Here is a 19,494-nt window from a genome sequence, read left to right on the forward strand (position 1 = left end):
AGTCCTTTCCACTAAGCCCGGCGGGTTCCAGCCCCCCGTCCTCAGGGCCGCCCCACTTACTGCGCAGGGCTGTGAGGGGCCGCCGCCGCGCCGCCGCCCGCCTCTCACCGGCTGCCGGGCGGGGGAGGGAAGTGGCGCCAAGGGCGCCCGCGCGCGGCCAAGGGCGGGCGCCCAGCGCCGCCTCCTGGCGCTGGCAGGGGGAGCCGGCGGCCCCGCGAGGCCGCGCCGCGCCGTCCGGGCGCGCCCCGCCCCTCCTGCGGGCGGCCACCGCGGTGTGCGCGGCCAGGTCCGGCGCAGGCGGGAGGCGGGGCGGCCGCCCTCTCTCTCCCTCTGCCTCTCCCTCCGCCCCCACGGCACGGCCTGGCGGAGGCGCGCTGCCCACAGCCCACGCGGAGCGCCGCCGTCCCTGCCCAGCCCCAGGTGCCACCGCCGCCCGAGCCCCGCTGCCGCCGCGGCCCTCCTGCTTCGCCCACATGGAGGATTACCACAAGCCCGACCAGCAGACCCTGCAGGCCCTGAAGGACACGGCCAACCGGCTCCGCATCAGCTCCATCAAAGCCACGACCGCGGCTGGCTCCGGGTGAGTGAGGCAGGCGGGCTGCGCCCCGGCCCTGGCCGCAGACCGGCCCCGCGGATACGCGGCGCCCGCCCCTCCGGCGAGCCGCGCTCCCGCATCCCGGGTCGTGCATCCGTTCAGCGGCGAGGCCGAGGCGGGGTGGCGCTGGGAGGGGCTGTGCCGGGCTCCCTCGGCCCCTTACCCGTTGCGTGGGGACGCACCGGTGTCTCCCGAGGACAGAGCCCCCGCCTCGCTCTCTGTTTTATGCCCATTGTGCAGAACACCGAGCGGGCGGGGATGCTGGGGGCCCATCCGTGCCTCCCGCGGGTGGGCGGAAGGGCTGAGGCGGCCCCGGGGCGGGACGTGCGCTGCGCGGGGATGGGGAGCCCGAGCGCGGGGTGTGGGGGAGGGATGATGCCGCGGGGGTCACGGCCAAATCCCCTGTACCCCCCCGGCCCGAGCCCCCTCGGCGCATCGGGGGCTTCGCGCGAAGCTGCTTGATATGGAGGTGCTACATCTGGAAATGGCGGCCGTGGGCGAGGAGCGCGGGTGAGGTGTGGGGCTCCCGCGGCCGACGGCCGCCCGGCCCGGCCCGGCCCGGCCCAGCCCGCGGGCGGCAGCCGCCCCGCCGCAGGCCACGTCGGTCGCCGGGACCGGCGGGTGTTGTGACTGCGGAGAGAGGCCGGGAATGCTAAGTTGATGCAAGACTGAAAACCAAAGAATTTGTGCCTGAGGCGCAAGCGGTTTCTTTTTCATTTCGTGCCCGTCAGTTGGAACTAATTCTGCACAGAATTTCAAGTGAGCCCAAGTGGGATTATCTGTGAAATGCCCGCGGTCTCAAATGGGCAGTTTATTCAGGCCTCTGGACAGGATTTAGTGTAGGCTCTGATGTGTGCAGATTCCAGGGTTATCCTTCCTTTGATCGTGCTTTACCTATGGAAAAAAAATCTATGCAAACAGTCCGCTTTTACTCATGTAAAAATTAAAGCTATTTTTTTTGCTTGAATAATACATTTGAGTGCTTCCATATAGAGTGCTGGCCTTTTTTTTTTTTTTTTTTTTTTTTTAAATCCCATCTCGTTGCAATTTCCTCCTTTGGATCTCTTTGAAACTGGCTGTAGTGTTTAAAAAAAAGATTTTTTTTGGAAGGAATTCTTTGGATGCTGAGGTTTGTGTGGAGAAAGGTGGTGTGTAAAATATTTTAGTTTCTTCTTTGAATTGCCTTACGCTTTCCACCCTGTGTCTGGCATGGGCTACCTCATATGGCTCTTTCTCAAAGCATACAGAAACTGAACTTTACTCATTCCTTTTGCATACAGCAAATGAAAATGCTGCTTTGGTTCTTCCTGTAAAATGGGGTGTTGGGACTAGCCATAGGAGTGGGTTTTTACAAAGCCATAGCTTGTTTGGTCCAGCCTGGAGAGAGAAGTACAGGATACCCAACAATTGCTCTTTTAATTCTTTATTTGTTTCAAAGCTACAATGTGCAGGCAGTATTACACAAGCCTGTGTGAAATTGTAGGTAAGAAGAATTGTGCTACGTCTACTTAGTAGAGCTTGGGCTTCAGTCTTGAGCTTCTTTCTAGTGTGTATCTTAAGCAGGCCACAGAGGTGTATGGTATCAGTTGTCTTATCTACAGATAAAATTATTTCTCTGTTTTGTCCGATGTGCTGTTAAAGAATAAGGAACTTGCTACAGCCTTTGCTTCTCTTCTGTGGTCCATGAAATTCGATAGTAAAACCACTGTCCTCATACTGATAAAGAAACAGTAAAAGTCGTTTTAGAAAAAAAAGTCGCTTTTTATTCCTGTTTCATGTATGCTACAATACTGAGTACTTCTTGCACAAAGGCATTTCATTAATCACTCTAGCTTATTCTAGTACTAGAGTTGTGTAGAGTCTGAAATTATTATACAACCTGATAATGAGCAGATTATGAAAGATGGGCTCTGAAGGGAAGATTCTATTGACAAGTCATATATTTTCTTAATTAATAAGATTTGGTTACCAAGATGATGGTGTAGTAATGTGCCTGAAAGAAAAAGACATTCAGGGTCTGTTGCGATGTTAGGCAAATCACATACATTTCTAAAACAGCTATACGTTATGAATGTGTTCTCCAAAACCTGAATGAGACAGTAAGCTTTGCTTAAATCGCTGGTATACACTAAGAATGTAGAAAGTGAATGCAAGTTAAATTTAAATAGAAGCTTGCAGTTAATTAAAAAAATTGTCATGCTTGTATTGACTTTGTTAAGGAAATTTGTGTTTGTTAAAGGTGTAGTTTGTAAAATTGAAGGAAATACTTGCAATAAAAGCACTTGAAACAGGACCTGCCTACTTCTTTCAAGGAAGTAATTTCTGTAAACTGTGGCATATATGCAGCACGAGTGGTTCCATGGTAGATCTGACACACCAGTTCTTGCAGTCTTTACTTGTACTAACTTTAGTTAAAGAAAGTACAGCCTTTGTCTGGACAAGGGCTAAAAGATCAGGTAGTCTGATTCTGAAGATGCTCAAACATATCACTTTGAGTACTTTACCAGTTGTAGTGGAAAAATTCAGTGAACTGGAAAAAGATTTTGTGCTTAAAATGCCTTAGGTGGGGAAAAATTTGATTAAGTTAGTTGTAAAGATTGAACATACTTGCTTTTGGGCGTGGAAGAAGTTTTTCTTTTAGATAAGTAGTGCAGACATTTTCATCAAAACTGGTAGAGTCTCTTTTGTAGCTAATGATAAATTTCTGCAGTTTTGAACCAGTGCCTGGCTTCCTAGAATTAGATGGTTAAATTCTTAAAAGTGGAAGTTGCAAGAGTTTCTTAAGAGGCAGTTAAGTTTCATAACATGTGGTATGATCACTTGTTGCAGATTATTTTCTCCTTCAGTTGGTAGCTTTTGTCTTTCACTCAGTATTCCATTTTAACATTCCACCACTATTCTTCTCAGTTGAAATGTGTAGACATGTGTAGATGGAGCTAATACAAACTGATGCAGAGTAATAAAACCTCCCCACAAAACTATGTTAGGGTAATTATTTTACTCTTGATTTGTGTGGATCCAGGATTTCAGTGTTCTAATGTACTTTGGTTTGGTTTCCTACTAAAAGGCTATATTTCAAAGTTAAGGTGGTTCTTCAGTAGAAGCTATCTGGCAGAGGAGCGTGTTAATTGGACCACCACCACAAAGTTTAGGTTGTTTGTCAATCAGGAATAAAATGTGGAAGATTGTGTGAGAATAGTGGCAATGACTTGCTGTGGTTTTTTTCTCCCCTTGTACAAGTAATCAAAATACACTTTGCTAGGCTTAACAAGGAATTCTTTTAACAGAACTTATTAGAAAAGTATGAGCTAATAGAAGACCAGTAGATGTAGTTAAGATGGCTATATTTAAAGAAAATTGTGTAGTTTATTTTAGAATGATTTCTGGTATCAGATATGTAGTTAAATTGGGGGTAATTTTTGTTAGTAGGAAGTCATTTAATTAATCTGTAGTTTTAACAAGAATTTTTTTCCAATTTTCAGGTAATTTATTAAATTTTTCTACCTTTTTTTTTTTATTTCCACACGCTACCATTTTAGGTTGTTTAAAACTTTTTTTACCAAGACCAGGAGTTCATAGAAGTATGGTTAAGTATAAAGTTAATAAAATTAAAGGAATGAAAGCTTTAAACAAGCATGTAAGGCTTATTGATTAACTCAAATACATAAATATTTACTAATATGTTTGAACCATGGTTTAAAGCTAATTCTTTTGGTTCCCTGTGTGTGAGTACTTACTAAGGGATGGACACTAACCATAATTCATATTTTGCTAGTGTTTTGCATGTTTTTATTCTCTTATTACAGCACTGTTGGGGATGTTGGGAGGGAAGGTTTATTACTACCAGAAGAGAATATTCTGATAAAAGTTCCAGTGAAAGTGTTGTCTAATCCTAACATGCATGGTAAATGTACATGCGGGAAACAAAATGTGACACTTTCATAGTAAGTTTGTCCTATTTTACAAGTAAGGTCAAACATTTTAAGAGTATCGTGTTAAAGATGGAAAAATAAGTGTTGGTAGAAGAGAAAGTGAGATGAGACTGCAAGTTATTTTCAAAGCTGGTGCAGATTTCTGCAGCCATAACCTTCTTACTGTTCATCATTCACTTTCCTGTACTTCAGTAGCAACCACTGATGTCAAGAATGAATCTGTTTACACCAGTAAAATCTGAAAAATGCTACTTTCCACACTCAATAAAGGTTTTTAAAGAGTCTCTGTACACCTTTTAAGCTTTATCACAAGTGAAAAGCCAAGGCTAATACACTCAAGTGGTCAAGTAGTGCCATCCCTGCAAGGTGCATAAGAACTACAGTGATCATTATTTAAATTACAGTAATGTAGATAAATAAAAGTAATTGTATGCCCTTCTGTTACATTTCAAATGAAATATATACCTTGTCTTGGAATAACTCAATATTTGCCACTTGGAAATAACCCTTTTCATGTAACTTTATATTTGCTTGTTGGTACTATATGGCATAGTTGCTTCTCAAATGGGCCTGTGTATTTCTAAAGCAAGTTATAGTTGAAGTATTAATTTGTGCTGCTGTTGAAAATTGTTGCAAAAGTCATCCCAGGTAGTTCAATGGGAGGGACTATCCCAGAGACTTATAAATGTTTGATGAACCAACTAGTTCAGTATTTCAAACTGATATAGATGTAAATGTAGAAAACGTTGGTTCCTCTCTTGGCCAAGGATTAAACAAATTAGTATTTTACAATGTGTATCTGGGTGTTTACTGGAGACAGTAAATTTCTGTGTCCAGTTTCAGTAGAAGATGAAAAACAAGAATTGAATTATTTCATGCCCTCTTTAGAAATCAGAATTCTAGTTCTATCAGCTCTAACATGGTAAAATAAAATGGTACCTGTATTATACAGTTCTAAATGTTCCAGAACTTTCTGCAAAAGTTAATCTTGTGTTACGAATCCTTGCCTGTGCAACGGGGCCTGAACAAGTCATGATGCTATGCTTTAAATTCCTTCACTCGGTGAGTGGCTAAAGTACTGTGGAAAGCTGTCTTTGTTTCCTCTGCATCAGTGTGAATTTCTACCGTCAGATAAATCAGTAGAGTATGATTTCAGGCACAGGGTCATACTGCTTCCTGTGCTTCGCAGTCACCGATAAGGGTGGTGTTCCTTGGCATGAAGAAGAACAGAGAGCTCTAAAAGATATATTCTTGAGCTGTCACCAGGGTCTGTCTTTTAACATCCACTACAACTAGATAAGAAGGCTCCCTTTGTCTCAAAGTACAACTAATTGGCATTGGGGTGATGGTAGATGGGCTGGGTTATCAAAAACACTTAAGACTGTGTATTTTAATGCTGAGGAGTAGGGTACTGGTAAAGTGATATTTTAAAGATACGGTCCTGAGTAAACAATAATGAGAAGTGGTAATCTTGGGTCTGTCTTGACTTGTAGCCACCCTACATCATGTTGCAGTGCAGCAGAGATTATGTCTGTGCTGTTTTTCCATACCATGAGGTACAAAGTGCAAGATCCCAGAAACGCCAGCAACGACCGGTTTGTTCTTTCAAAGGTAAAATAACAACTGTTATGCTATACTGTTGCAGTCTGCTAGTAAAGAGCTGTTTGTCTGTAAATTAAATTGACTTGTCTTCCTTGACTTATGCTTACTTATGCTTGCATCTGCACAGAATTCTATGGGAAATATTTGAGAGCTTGGAATTTGTCTACTTCAGAAAGACGAATAAAAAAGCTGGTTGAATTAAGTTGTAGCATAACTCTAAAATAATGAAAAAGTGTCTGTATAATGTGTCTTGATAAGTCTTCACTATGTTAAGTTGTTCTAATATTAAATAATAAATGTTATTATATTGTCTATAAAATCTATCAAGAAATATTAATGTCTGTTTTATTTTGGCATAACCAATTTTCTAATGAGTAAGTTGCAGTTAGCTTTTGTGCTCTACTTGTTAAATGCAGCCACACTGTTATGCCTGCAGTCACGTCACAATGTGCACTAATTACTGTCAGCTTTTCAGGGAGCATTATATGAAATAGTTATGGTAGGTTAGTGAGTAGTTTGCATTCCTACTGTGCCAATATAATATTAAAGTCAATACTACTTCTGAAGCTGCTATGGTTCAGAAAACCACAATCTGGACTGGCCATTAGCGTTTCTATCCCCTTTTGCATTGTGCCCTTGCAAATCACAGGGACAGTTCGATCATATGACATAAAGGTAGTTGAGGGGCCTTCAGAAAACATAATGATGTAAAAAATGGCAGATGAAGTACTCCAGTGAGGCAGGTTCCATCTTTGAGTCAGAGTTCCTCACGTGGTGGCTTACAATTGTGCTGCATAACTGATGGTGTATATCCTTGCATTGGATATAATAACTGTTGCCACTTCTGATTGCCATTCTGAAATAAGTAATTGGATGAGAAGCAAGCAGCTAATACTGAGGTGGTAAAGCAATAAGAGAGAGTTGCTTCTTCATGTTTGCTTTACCTCTCTCTCATTAATCAGGGTTTCTGCCCAGAGTTGGTAAATGGCTTCAAACCTCTGCATGCTTTTTTGACTCCTAATGACTCTGTGGGTGGAAGATGACTACTACTTTGCAGTTGTCCAGCTGGACCTGGCTGCAAGGATCAGAGTGTATAAAGCTTAAAATTTTGCCTGTTGTCACTCACTGCATCTTACCTTGAGTACATATGTGTTGAAGAAGTTCTAAAGGGATAACACTTGCTCATCCATCTGCTTACTGGTTTAGTGAACAGTGGTCTGTTCCTGAAACTGGTACCTAAGCAAACTGAATCAAGGTTTTTTATTTGGATAGCAAAAGTACTTTTTGGAATTGGACCTGCATGGCTGAGAGAGACCTTCTTACTCTTCCATGTTGATTTTCTCAAGGACTTCCTAAATAGTGCTCGAGAGTGCTGCACTCTTTCTGTCTTAACTGTAGTCAGCTATCTGGAGTGCTCCAAGCAGGGGCATGGGGAACTTGGAAACAAGTGTCAGTGTGAATGTTGCATTGTAAAAGGGTTTTATAACTCGATGCCTTCTTAGTGGAAATAAGAACCTGATTCCACAGTTTGTCAGCTTTGTAGAATTTTGCCTTGATACTAGGTTATTGTGAAACTTGTGCTTTGCTTAAAATTTATGTTTCTCTCTAGGGTCATGCAGCACCAATTTTATATTCTGTTTGGGCAGAGGCTGGCTTTCTACAAGAAGCAGAATTACTGAACTTGAGGAAAATTGATTCTGTCTTAGAAGGACACCCAGTACCAGTGAGTGCTCATAACCTTTGATATAAGATGGTATTTTCTCTAAAACAGGAAGTACATGTATTTTGCAGCAATTCTTGGTTGCCAGCTACCATACAGGAAAGATAAAGACTTACAAGCAGGATGATGATATTTATGACTTTACAACTGAATCAATGTCTGTGTTTGAATGAGCATGTAAAAATGACCTTCATTGTTGTAGTAAAGTTCCCCTACGGTCCTGTATGTCAATATTTTCCATTTAAAAAAGGTTTATGTAAAGTTCCAGCATGGCTTTTCTCATCCTTTAAGAAGCTTTGAGGTATTTCAAGAGTTTATATCCAGTTTGGTCTCCTCATTGGTCTTTCCATTCCCAGCCAGTTGTTTCAATTGATTCTTTTTTACACAAAATCATCAATTCTTAACTGTTGCCATCCAAGGTATAGCTGAGAAATTCCTGGGCCATAGGTACCATTCCCGCTCAGAGAGCCCAGTTAGCTGGTGACGCTGATCATCAAGGTACATGCATTGTAGGGAAAGAAGGGGGACAGGGCAAGATTTGGAGGGATGTGCAGTATATTGTTATGGCTGAGAAGCTGAATTTTTATGTATGTTGAACCATCTTCTAGCACTGGAATTTAGTTCCTCTGTTTCTTAACTGTAAAATAATTGTTGTCTTTTTATTCTCAGAGACAAGCATTCACTGATGTGGCTACTGGATCCCTTGGTCAGGGTCTTGGTGCTGCATGTGGAATGGCATACACTGGCAAATTCTTTGACAGAGCCAGGTAATTCCATCTTCATATTTCATGATTATAGGCATTCAATGGGAATATTTGTGAAAAGAAATTATATTCTTATCTCAATCAGGAACCCGCCCCCCCTCCTTTATTCTATTCTCCATTCCCAAATCTAATTGCAAATTCAGATTTAAAATGATAGATAACTAGCCTGATAATTACAAAGCCATTGCCAGTGAAACTACCAAGAATTTAAAGATTCGCAAGAATTAGTGCATATGTGTATTCCTTCTGTAACCTGACAGCATTGCAAGGTGATGTTCCTAACAGAGAAGACAGTAAGTTGTTGGAGCAGCCTCTAACTTCCAGAGAGTAATTGATAGCCATTTTGAGACTGGTACACGTCCCCTTAGAAGGAAGACGCAAACTAGAGATGCGTCTGTTCAAAGTCAGATGACAAATAATGGAGAACATGTATCTAGATAAGGAACTGTTATGGTCAATAATAGCACCGTTGAATCATAAAGTAGGGCTTCAAAATGTTATCAGAAAGGCACTTGACTCCATAGAGACAAAAATGACTGCTTCTGCAGTTTGTTTTGTGCACAAGAAAAGTAGATGTCTAAAGGCAAATCTGTATGAGAAGGAAAATAGCCTGATGTAGTTGATATATTTTATGTGACAGTTCTAGTACATTCGAGCATAGGCTGCCCAGTTAATGTGCCCTACACTTCACTAGCTTGAAATCATTTCTGTGAAAGATGACTTGCTGATTTTAATTGAGTTTGGCAGATGCTACGTGTGGAAAAAATCTAACCAGTGCTTACATGACAGAAGAAAAAGGTGGCCTTGCATGCAGTACTGGGGAGCAGCTTATGTAGAAGGAGTTCAGATTTAGCTGAAGGCAGGTGGGATTCAGATCAAAAGTCTGTTATAGCTTAACGTCTAGTAAAAAAAATTGCTAATAGCCATCTTGATTATTTTGTTTTAAAATTATATATTTGAAGGCTAATTTACTATTATTTTTTAATTTTAATAGGTAATAAACATTTATAAAGCTTTGTCATCCAAAAAAAGAGAGTGGTAATAAAAGAAAAATACAGCGGCTGAATTCTGTAGACATCAGGCAGTACTCCTGCTAACTGAGTTTTACCTAAATAAAAATGTTCCGTGTTTGGAGAAATAGTCTACGAAGTCGTATCATGCTGGTTATCTTTTTCCTGAATTCTGAATTTGGTTATGCAACATGCTTTAATCCATAGTTGAGTTCATCCCCAATTTATAGTTTCCTGAAATTAAATTATTGGTCATCCTTCCAGAGAGTATATGGTAGGAATGAGGAAGCAGACAGTAACCTTTCATGCATTGTTAGTGTCTTGCTGAGTCACAGTGACAGTGTTTAATGGGCCTATTCATTCAAGCCTCGCAATAGGAGGCTTAAGACCTGATTTTTTTTGAGACAAAGGTTTGAAAAGGAGTACAGTATTTCTCATCTTATTTTTTTCATGTGTAACAGCTCAAAAGTATTTTAATTTAATTTGTCTAAGGTTACGTAAGGTTATCAGAGGTGAATGCATTGAGCAATGGGAGCTGAGTTTGGGATAGAAAAAGTGGTGAATTCGCACTATGAAATGTTAGAGGGGTTTTGCTTTTGATTTAATTGTGCTTACACATCAAACGGTTTTTTGTTGTTTGTTTTTTTTTTTTTAATTTCTTCTTCTAGCTATCGAGTGTATTGTCTGCTTGGAGATGGAGAGTTATCTGAAGGCTCTGTTTGGGAGGCAATGGCCTTTGCTGGGTTTTACAAGCTTGATAATCTCGTTGCTATATTTGATGTTAACCGTCTTGGACAAAGTGACCCTGCCCCTCTGCAGCATCATGTTGAAATTTACCAGAAACGCTGTGAAGCCTTCGGGTATGTGATTGAAAGAAGTTCAGTATAGTCTCCCATTTGAAACTGTATGTTTTATTTGCATTTCAGAATTTTTCAAATGAGCTTTCAGCTCTAAAGGATACCATCACCAAGAAAGATGGTCTTTCATAATGCCTGATATTGGTTGTCTTTATTGGTACAGCAGGAATATTAAAAGTGGCAGAATTTTTTGTTTAGAGGAAAAATAAAAGGACTGCTTACTCAGATAAATTTGTTAGAGGATCTTAAAGCAGTTTTTATCACATTAAATACAGATTTTATGACTGTTTGTGTGGCCAAATGTACTGTCATAACAAGTAGATCAGAAAAAAGGGCATGGAAACCATTACTTGTAAGAGAATTCTTCGTGTATTGGCTTTCATTTAGTTTAGAAATGTATTTTTCTATGTAGATGCAAAAATCCGTGATAAAAAACTGTCAGATACAATAGCAGCCGTGCAAATTTTGATGGAGCATTTTTACTATTTTAATCAACTTTCATTGTAAGTTTTTTAATTGATTTCTAGATGTTTGATTTGCTCTTGTGATTAAAAATGGCTACTACGTCTGAAGAAATGTAGGATAACAGTTATCTGTTGGCTGTGAATTTTGCTAGTAGCTGTTAATCCCTCTGTGACTCATTTTGTGTTATAAAAAAGGGACTATGATATTTTATGATCTCAAATGAATGCTAGTTCATGTTTCTGGCATACTTTGGGTCTCTTAAAAAGACACTGCATTGGAACGAAGTTAGTATTCATTATTGTTATTGCTAACTACCAGAGTGTGTCACATGCTAAAACCCTCTAGAAACAGTTGATCTGTTTGTGTTCTTAGCTGGCATGCTATCATTGTTGATGGACACAGTGTGGAGGAACTTTGCAAAGCCTTTGGCCAGGCCAAACATCAGCCAACGGCTATCATTGCGAAGACTTTTAAAGGCAAAGGCATATCAGGTAATAAAACATCTATTGCTTTGCATGCACATGTATGTATAATAATAGTTAATAATAAACATAGTGCTGCAATAAAGGTGCAATCATTAAAAAATATAGAAGTTTAATGTTTCATACATTAGAAAAAGGTTGGTATCCTATCAGCTTTTTGACTTGATCATACTACCATACAATCTGAAATCTCAGAATTTCACCCTGTTGTTTTTTTCCTTTGTTGCCTTTTCTTATGGAGGACATTAGATTGATGCTTCATTGGAAGCAGGCAAAGATGTGGCTCTCAGTTCTTCACGTTATCCAGCCAGGTGCGCTTCCATGTTGGCTGGGCTTTTACAGATCCCCAGTTGCAGAGTAGGATTTCCTCTGCCGTCAGCTGTACTTGAGTTGTTACTCTGTAAAAAGTCTTTTCTAGTCTGGAAGATGGCCGGGGCAAGGGGGAACATTGGACCATATGAGTTGGTCTTGAAAATTGCCCTAGCAAAAGAGGGCAATGTTCTTGGCTTGCTCTTGATCCCTAGACTCACAGAGACTACTCTGAGAAGGGAGTAACTTTGTCACAGAAGCTCCCTGCTCCCTGTTTTGCAGATAACTGGGTCTGCTTGTTACCAGCCAGGCAGTATAAATGCATAGAAAATGAGGAGGGATGCTGCATTTACAGTTTTGACAAAGCTGCATGAGACGTGGTACATAAGCTACCTAGTCATACTACAGGTTATTTCATATGATCTGATGTGTAATTCATTGAGATACAGGATACAGTAGTCCATAGAAATTATTTCATAGGTTAGCAGCTGTTTGAATTTTGGAGTTCATGGTGCCTCTAAGATCCTTTTGTAGTTTTCACGTGGTGTGAAACTTACCTAAATGTCATTGTCTAGGGGACAGGTGTGTACCTACACATTTGAGCAATAGCACGCAGAAAGTCTTTCAAACTCTTTATACTTCTCAACGACGTTAGTGCTAAGAAAATTATTTTGGTTCTTGCAAGTGAGATGTGTGCTAGCTACTGAGCATTGTATCCGTAGAATGGAGTAAATGCATATTCAGTGTGTCAGGGGTTGCCATGATTCTGTTCAGCTACAGCTTTTAGCAGCAGTCTGAATTTTTCTTTCTGACGAGATAAATATTAATAACAGGAGTGAATATCTTCATTCCTTTTCATTCAGTAAGCAAGCAAAATTCATTATTCTTAGTGACTTAGTGAAAAGCAGCATATCAGTCAGAGAGGTAATTTCGCTGTTAGTGCTGGGTGCACAAAGATAAGAGTCATCAGAATCTATTAAAATAAAGCTGTAAAACGTCAGGTCTTGTTTGAATTAGACAGCTTGGTTAACTGTTGTTTGAAACTTAGCTGAATTTGTTTATTTAAGCCTAACTGTTGAAATTTCTTGTTAACTGTTCACACTGATTTACTGCCTACTTCTTGCCACACTTATGGACCAGGTCTTTTAGGTGCCAATTTAAAAACAATTTCAGTAGAAGACGCTGGAATTTCGTCACTAGTTTGGAATATATGGAATTTGACTGTTTCTCTCATGTATTTTAACATGTCTGTCTTAGTGCAATTGAGTACTGTTGTAATTGTTTACAGTGAGAATAATAAGGAAGTTCTTCCTTGTGAGACTATACTAGACTGTCATACTCCACTGCACTTTTATCTGGGTAAAATCTGCAGTTAAAAACTTAAATAGTTTTTATATTTTTCTTATTTGTAATGTAATCCTAAATACACAGGTGTTGAAGATAAGGAAAGCTGGCATGGAAAGCCGCTTCCAAAAAACATGGCTGAACAAGTCATTCAGGAAATAGATGAGAAAATCCAAAATAAGAAAAAGCTTTCTCCAGCCCTTCCGGAAGAAGATGCACCTGTAGTAAATATTAGAAACATTAAGATGCCATCTCCGCCAACTTACAAAGTGGGAGAAAAGGTACTTCCTTCCTTTTTCACTGTTTGTCAGATATCTTCAAAGTGTGAGACTGTTTAATGGATGGCAGGAGGTTTTGTGTTATCCTTTGCCACGATTTCAACTACCGACCTCTTCTCTCTTATTTTGAGTATCCTGGTAAACACCTACCTCTGTGGTGTGACACACAGACATTCAACTCACTGGGTATTGAAAGGATATATTAAAATATGAAGGCTCAAATCACTCTTCTTCATTTCATGATCATTATCAATTATCCAAACTATTTTATGTGTATTTAAAATTAAAGAAACTCCACGAGGTTCAGTGAATTTCCATGATTGGAAACCAAGGTTTTCAAAATTTCCTAGCTGGATTGGTAGGGAGTTGCTGATTTCAGCACAGATGTGTGTACTCATGCTTCACTGTATTTTGCTTTTTTTGTTTCCTCTTCTGTGTGTCACTGTTGTCATATGTACTTTTGATACTGCTAACATTTAAAATGGTTTTGGTTGTGGTTTGGTTTTTTTTTTTAGTTGTATGTGCATGCACTCATGGAAAAACAAGAAAACGGGGGGGAAAAAAGGCTTCTAGAAACAGAAAGTTATAACAGTACTGCTATATTTTCTTTTCCTAGTGGGCTACCCGCAAAGCTTATGGTGTTGCACTTGCAAAACTGGGCCATGCTAATGATCGAGTGATTGCTTTGGATGGAGACACAAAGAACTCCACCTTCTCAGAGCTTTTTAAGAAAGAACATCCCAGTCGCTACATTGAATGCTACATTGCTGAACAGAACATGGTAACTGGTCTCTTGGTTTTATGAAATACTGGTATTACACAGGAGGATCTGAGACCATTCAGTCTGATTCTTCAGAGAGTGGGGTTTTAATATCTGCTTTCAATATGTGTATTCATGGATATTTAATTTGACTTGCTCACTTCTTGGGGAAAAACTAGGCTATGGCAAAAGTTTACAAATATAATACAACAGGAGTGCTTCTGATCATTCTTTCCTAAATCCCCCTCTTTTTTTCTTTGTATTTTTGTGGTCATATTGTGTGCGTTTCAGCAGAACACAAGGAGATGGCAACATGAAAACAACAGTAATACTTTCCACAGTGTGATTTGTAGAGATTTAACTCTGAGAAGACTTTTTAGGGTTTTTTTTTTTTTCCTTCACAAGGAATGGAATGTCACAACGTGACAATGAGTTCTACACTAGACTGGAGTATAAAGATGAGGACAGAGAAACAGTTAATAAATTTAGCGTGATGACATTTGTACAGAAAGGACTAAAATATTTTCATAACTCATCTGTTTGAGTCTTCGGTTGCCACCTGTATGGGTTCACTGAAGCAAATGAAATTAAAGACACAAATTCAGGCAGAAATTTGTTGTTGTCTTTAATGATTTATAACCAAAGAACCCACGGACTGTCTCTTGCAAATTTTGTACTAGGGCAGTTTCATGAGCTTGAGTCAGGCATTTTGGATTTACATCAGCTTAGGAGAAATTTGCCATGAAGAGCAGCCCAATTTCTGTATAAAATCAATGTATGGGTAATTGTAGCAATAAACAATTTAAGGACCTTGTTCTAATTTCCATCTTGCTGAAGAAGGGCCCTTTTAGTAAATACCAGTCCAAATAACACAGGTAAATCCATTCCCACTTAGTAATGATAATTTTTGTCTGCTGGAGATAGTAAAACCATGTCCTTTGGACTGAAAGTGTAAGCCTTTGATCCAGGAAAAGAAAGAAGGGGATAAGTCTTAAAACTCTGTGAATGGCTGCTTGGAGCAGATAAGGAAAAGAAGCTGCCAGTAAGGATCAACAATAACAGCTAGCAGTTCGGGCAAGGAGCAGAGGAGATGCTGGAGGATAGACACTGGGAGAGTGAGTTGCCTCCTTTCCTTTTTGGAAAGGCCAACAATTAGGAGCAGGACTGGACAGAGATTTTTAATCTGCATTGAGAGCTTCTTGCTAAAGTTTTACGGTATGAAGTCCCACAGATGATCTCTTGGAAACAATCGATAAATGAGGAATTCACTGTTCTTGTACAATCTCCCTCTTTTCAGGTGAGCGTTGCAGTTGGTTGTGCCACTCGTGACAGAACTGTTGCTTTTGCCAGCACCTTTGCTACCTTCTTCACACGGGCGTTTGACCAGATCCGTATGGCTGCCATCTCCGAGAGTAACATCAATCTCTGTGGGTCGCACTGTGGTGTTTCTATTGGTAAGGGCAGCCTTGGCTTATTTGTCAGCAGTTCCCATCCATTTAGTGATAAGTGTCTAGTAGTCAAAGTGATAATGCTTTGTGGAGACAATCGGTAATATAGCTGTGATGGTATAACAGTGGCACCATTTATAGGAAGAAGTCGTATTTGCAATTCACTTTTATCAGACACATTGTTGTATTTAGAAAGAACGAGTAAGATTTCAAGCTTTCATCAGCTCATCTGCTTTTTTTCTTTTATCAGTTTGGCCTGATAAAAATAGGACTTTTCCCTACAAGCTTTTCTACTCTACAAGTATGGAGTGATATAAAGGGATTGGATTGAAAGTGAGGAGCTTAGGTTCCTTTCCATCTTTGCAGATGACGTCCTCTGTGGTGCGAATAGTCATGTGCTTACTGTACCTTTGTTTCCCAGTCCCTAAAATGAGAAACTAATGATACTTATTCTTGCACAGATGCTCTTGTCCACCAATCTCAAAAACACTTTACAAGGGATAAATATTTTTGTTTTATTATGCCTTTGAAGGTCACCGACTTGAAATAATTGCTTCAACTTATCTCAGTATTTCTTACTACTGGAGCAGTTAACATGTTGATTAAAAAAACCCAAAACCTCAAAGTACTAAGGAAACGGGAACTGTGATGCTGTTATGTAATTCAGGAAATTGAATCATAGATTCGTAGAATAGTTTGGATTGGAAGGGACCTTTAAAGGTCATCTAGTCCAACCCCCCTGCAATGAGCAGGGACATCTTCAACTAGATCAGGTTGCTCAGAGCCCCATCCAACTTGACCCTGAATGTTTCCAGGGGTGGGGCATCTACCACCTCTCTGGGCAACCTGTTCCAGTGTTTCACCACCCTCATTGTAAAAAATGTCTTCCTTATATCTAGTCTAAATCTACCCTATTTTAGTTTGAAACAATTACCCCTTGTCCTATCGCAACGGGCCCTACCAAAAAGTTTGTCCCCATCTTTCTTCTAAGCCCCCTTTAGGTACTGGAAGGCTGCTATAAGGTCTCCCCGGAGCCTTCTCTTCTCCAGGCTGAACAACCCCAACTCACTCAGCCTGTCTTCATAGGAGAGGTGCTCCAGCCCTCTGATCATCTTCGTGGCCCTCCTCTGGACCCCCTCCAACAGGTCCATGTCTTTTCTGTGCTGAGGGCTCCAGAGCTGAATGCAGTACTCCAGGTGGGGTCTCACGAGAGCGGAGTAGAGAGGCATAATCACCTCCCTTGACCTGCTGGCCACACTTCTTTGGCTGCAGCCCAGGATATGTTTGGCCTTGTGGGCTGCGAGCGCACATTGTTGGCTCATGTCCAGCTTTTCATCCACCAGTACCCCCAAGTCCTTCTCCGCAGGGCTGCTCTCAATCCCTTCATCCCCCAGCCTGTATTGATACCGGGGGTTGCCCCAATCCATGTGCAGGACCTTGCACTTGGCCTTGTTGAAGTTCATGAGGTTCACATGGGCCCTCTGGATGGCATCCCGTCCCTCAGGCGTGTCAGCCGCACCACTCAGCTTGGTGTCGTCTGCAAGCTTGCTGAGGATGCACTCGATCCCACTGTCAATGTCATTGATGAAGATATTAAACAGTACTGGTCCCAATACAGACCCGTGAGGACACCACTTGTCGCCGATCTCCATCTGGACATTGAGCCGTTGACTGCTACCCTCTGGATGTGGCCATCCAACGAATTCCTCATCCACTGAACAGTCCACCCATCAAATCCATATCTCTCCAATTTAGAGAGAAGGACGTTGCAGGGGACCGTGTCAGAGGCCTTACAGAAGTCCAGATAGATGACATCCGTAGCTCTTCCCTTGTCCACTGATGTAGTCACTCCATCATAGAAGGCCACTAGGTTGGTCAGGCAGGACTTGCCCGTGGTGAAGCCATGCTGGCTGTCTCGAATCACCTCCCTGTCCTCCATGTGCCTTAGCATAGCTTCTAGGAGGATCTATTTCATGATCTTCCCAGGCACAGAGGGGAGGCTGACAGGTTGGTAGTTCCCAGGGTCCTTCTTTCTACCCTTTTTAGAAACGGGTGCAGTGTTTCCCTTTTTCCAGTCACCAGGGACTTCACCTGACTGCCATGACTTTTCAAATATCACGGAGAGTGGCTTGGTAACTACATCAGCCAATTCCCTCAGGACTCTGGGATGCATCTCGTCAGGTCCCATAGACTTATATATGTTCAGGTTCTTCAGGGGGTCACAAACCTGATCTTCTCTTACAGTGGGAGGGACTTTGCTCCCCCAGTCCCTGTCTTGCAGTCCATCCACTCGAGAGGTGTGGGAAGAGAGATTGCCAGTGAAGACTGAGGCAAAAAAGTTGTTGAGTACCTCAGCCTTCTCTTCATCTGTTGTTACCAGTTTGCCAGTCTTGCTCATCATGGGGGGTACACTTTCTTTGACCTTCCTTTTCTGGCTGACATACCTGTAGAAGCCCTTCTTATTATTCTTTGCATCCCTTGCCAGGTTCAGCTCCAGCTGCGCTTTGGCCTTCCTGACCCCATCCCTACACAACCAGGCAGTGTCCCTATACTTTTCCCAGGATACCTGTCCCTGCTTCCACTGCCTGTGCATTTCCTTCTTGCCCTTTAGTTTGGCCAGCAGGTCTTGACTCATCCCTGCTGGTCTCTTGCCTTCCTTTCCTGATTTCTTACACCTGGGGACTGAGAGCTCGTGCACTCTATGGAAAGCATACTTAAAGATCTGCCAGCTCTGTTCTGCTCCCTTGTCCCTGAGGGCAGTTTCCCAGGGAGTCCTATTGACTAACTCCTTGAAGAGCTGGAAGTTTGCTTTCCTAAAATTCAGGGTCCTGACTTTTACTCTTCACCTGACCCATATCCCTCAGGACTGCAAACTCCACCAGTGCATGATCACTGCAGCTCAGGCTGCCTCCAATCTTGACGTCACCGATTAGCTCACTTGCGTCAGTGACCAACAGGTCCAGTATTGCATCCCCTCTGACAGGGCTGTCTGTTACCTGGCTTAAGAAGTTATCCTCAATGCATTCCAGGAGTCTCCTGGATTGCCTACAGCTTGCCGTGCTACTTTTCCAGCGGATGTTGGGGTGGTTGAAGTCCCCCAGCAGGACGAGAGCCTGTGAGCGCGATGCCTCCTGTAGTTGGAGAAAGAAGGCTTCGTCAATAGGCTCCCCTTGATCAGGTGGCCTGTGGTAGACACCAGCCACAAGGTTCCCTTCGTTGCCTCGGTCTCTGGTTCTTACCCATAAGCTTTCAACCTGCTCGTGGCTGTTCTTCATGCTCGTGGCTGTTCTTCAGAGATAGCTTTTCACACTCTATCCATCTCTTGATGTAGAGGGCAACGTCTCCGCCCCTCCTTCCTTGCCTGTCCCTTCTGAACAGCCTGTAGCCATCGATAGCTGCACTCCAGTCATGGGATTCATCCCACCAAGTTTCAGTAATGGCAACTAGGTCGTAGCTCTCTAGCAGCATGGTGGCTTCCAGCTCCTCCTGTTTGTTGCCCATGCTGCATGCATTGGTGTAGAGGCACTTCAGCTGGGCTGTCAGCTGTGTCACCTTAGAGGAACAGCCCTCAATTCCTTTGAGGTATTTCACTGGTGTTTCCCTGTTGGCTCCTATTACCTCAGGAGCCTGTGGCTCCCCTCCGTAAAACTTCAAGCATGCTGCAGTGTGGCCAGCACGTCTCAGAGCAGCAGTACCTTCTCTGGTCTTTGCTTCCCATCATAACTGTTTGGTACGTGTCAGATCGTACTGGGTTTTGATTTTGGTTTGAGGGAGGAAGGGAGGTTTGGGGGTTTTTTTAATGAAATGCATAGACATCACCCATGAAAACAGGAGCAGACTTGCATACCAAGAAGGAAAATGCCAGCAGACATTCATGCTTGAAAAACTACTAGGTATTTATAGGGGAAAAGAAAGGGAGGGAGAGCTG

General features: G+C 42.0%; 1 protein-coding gene across 3 annotated transcripts in view; it reads left to right on the forward strand.

Annotated features, from left to right (window-relative positions):
• The first annotated feature begins 355 nt into the window (after positions 1–355).
• TKT (transketolase) overlaps positions 356–19,494 on the forward strand; it is a 28,777-nt gene continuing 9,638 nt past the window's right edge. Inside the window, exons 1-9 of one of the 3 annotated variants that reach the window (XM_050904934.1) lie at positions 356–580; positions 5,480–5,487; positions 6,047–6,138; positions 8,519–8,616; positions 10,292–10,483; positions 11,318–11,436; positions 13,168–13,361; positions 13,975–14,139; positions 15,416–15,572. In XM_050904934.1, coding sequence (XP_050760891.1) covers positions 474–580; positions 5,480–5,487; positions 6,047–6,138; positions 8,519–8,616; positions 10,292–10,483; positions 11,318–11,436; positions 13,168–13,361; positions 13,975–14,139; positions 15,416–15,572 — 1,132 coding nt within the window. In that variant the 5' untranslated portion in view covers positions 356–473. Of the gene's footprint in view, positions 581–5,479; positions 5,488–6,020; positions 6,139–7,738; positions 7,853–8,518; positions 8,617–10,291; positions 10,484–11,317; positions 11,437–13,167; positions 13,362–13,974; positions 14,140–15,415; positions 15,573–19,494 lie in introns of all 3 variants that reach the window. The other 2 variants (XM_050904932.1, XM_050904933.1) reach the window with 2 other exon arrangements.

The sequence above is a fragment of the Gymnogyps californianus genome, chromosome 13 (assembly GCF_018139145.2).
Source record: "Gymnogyps californianus isolate 813 chromosome 13, ASM1813914v2, whole genome shotgun sequence".
Lineage (NCBI taxonomy): Eukaryota > Metazoa > Chordata > Aves > Accipitriformes > Cathartidae > Gymnogyps > Gymnogyps californianus.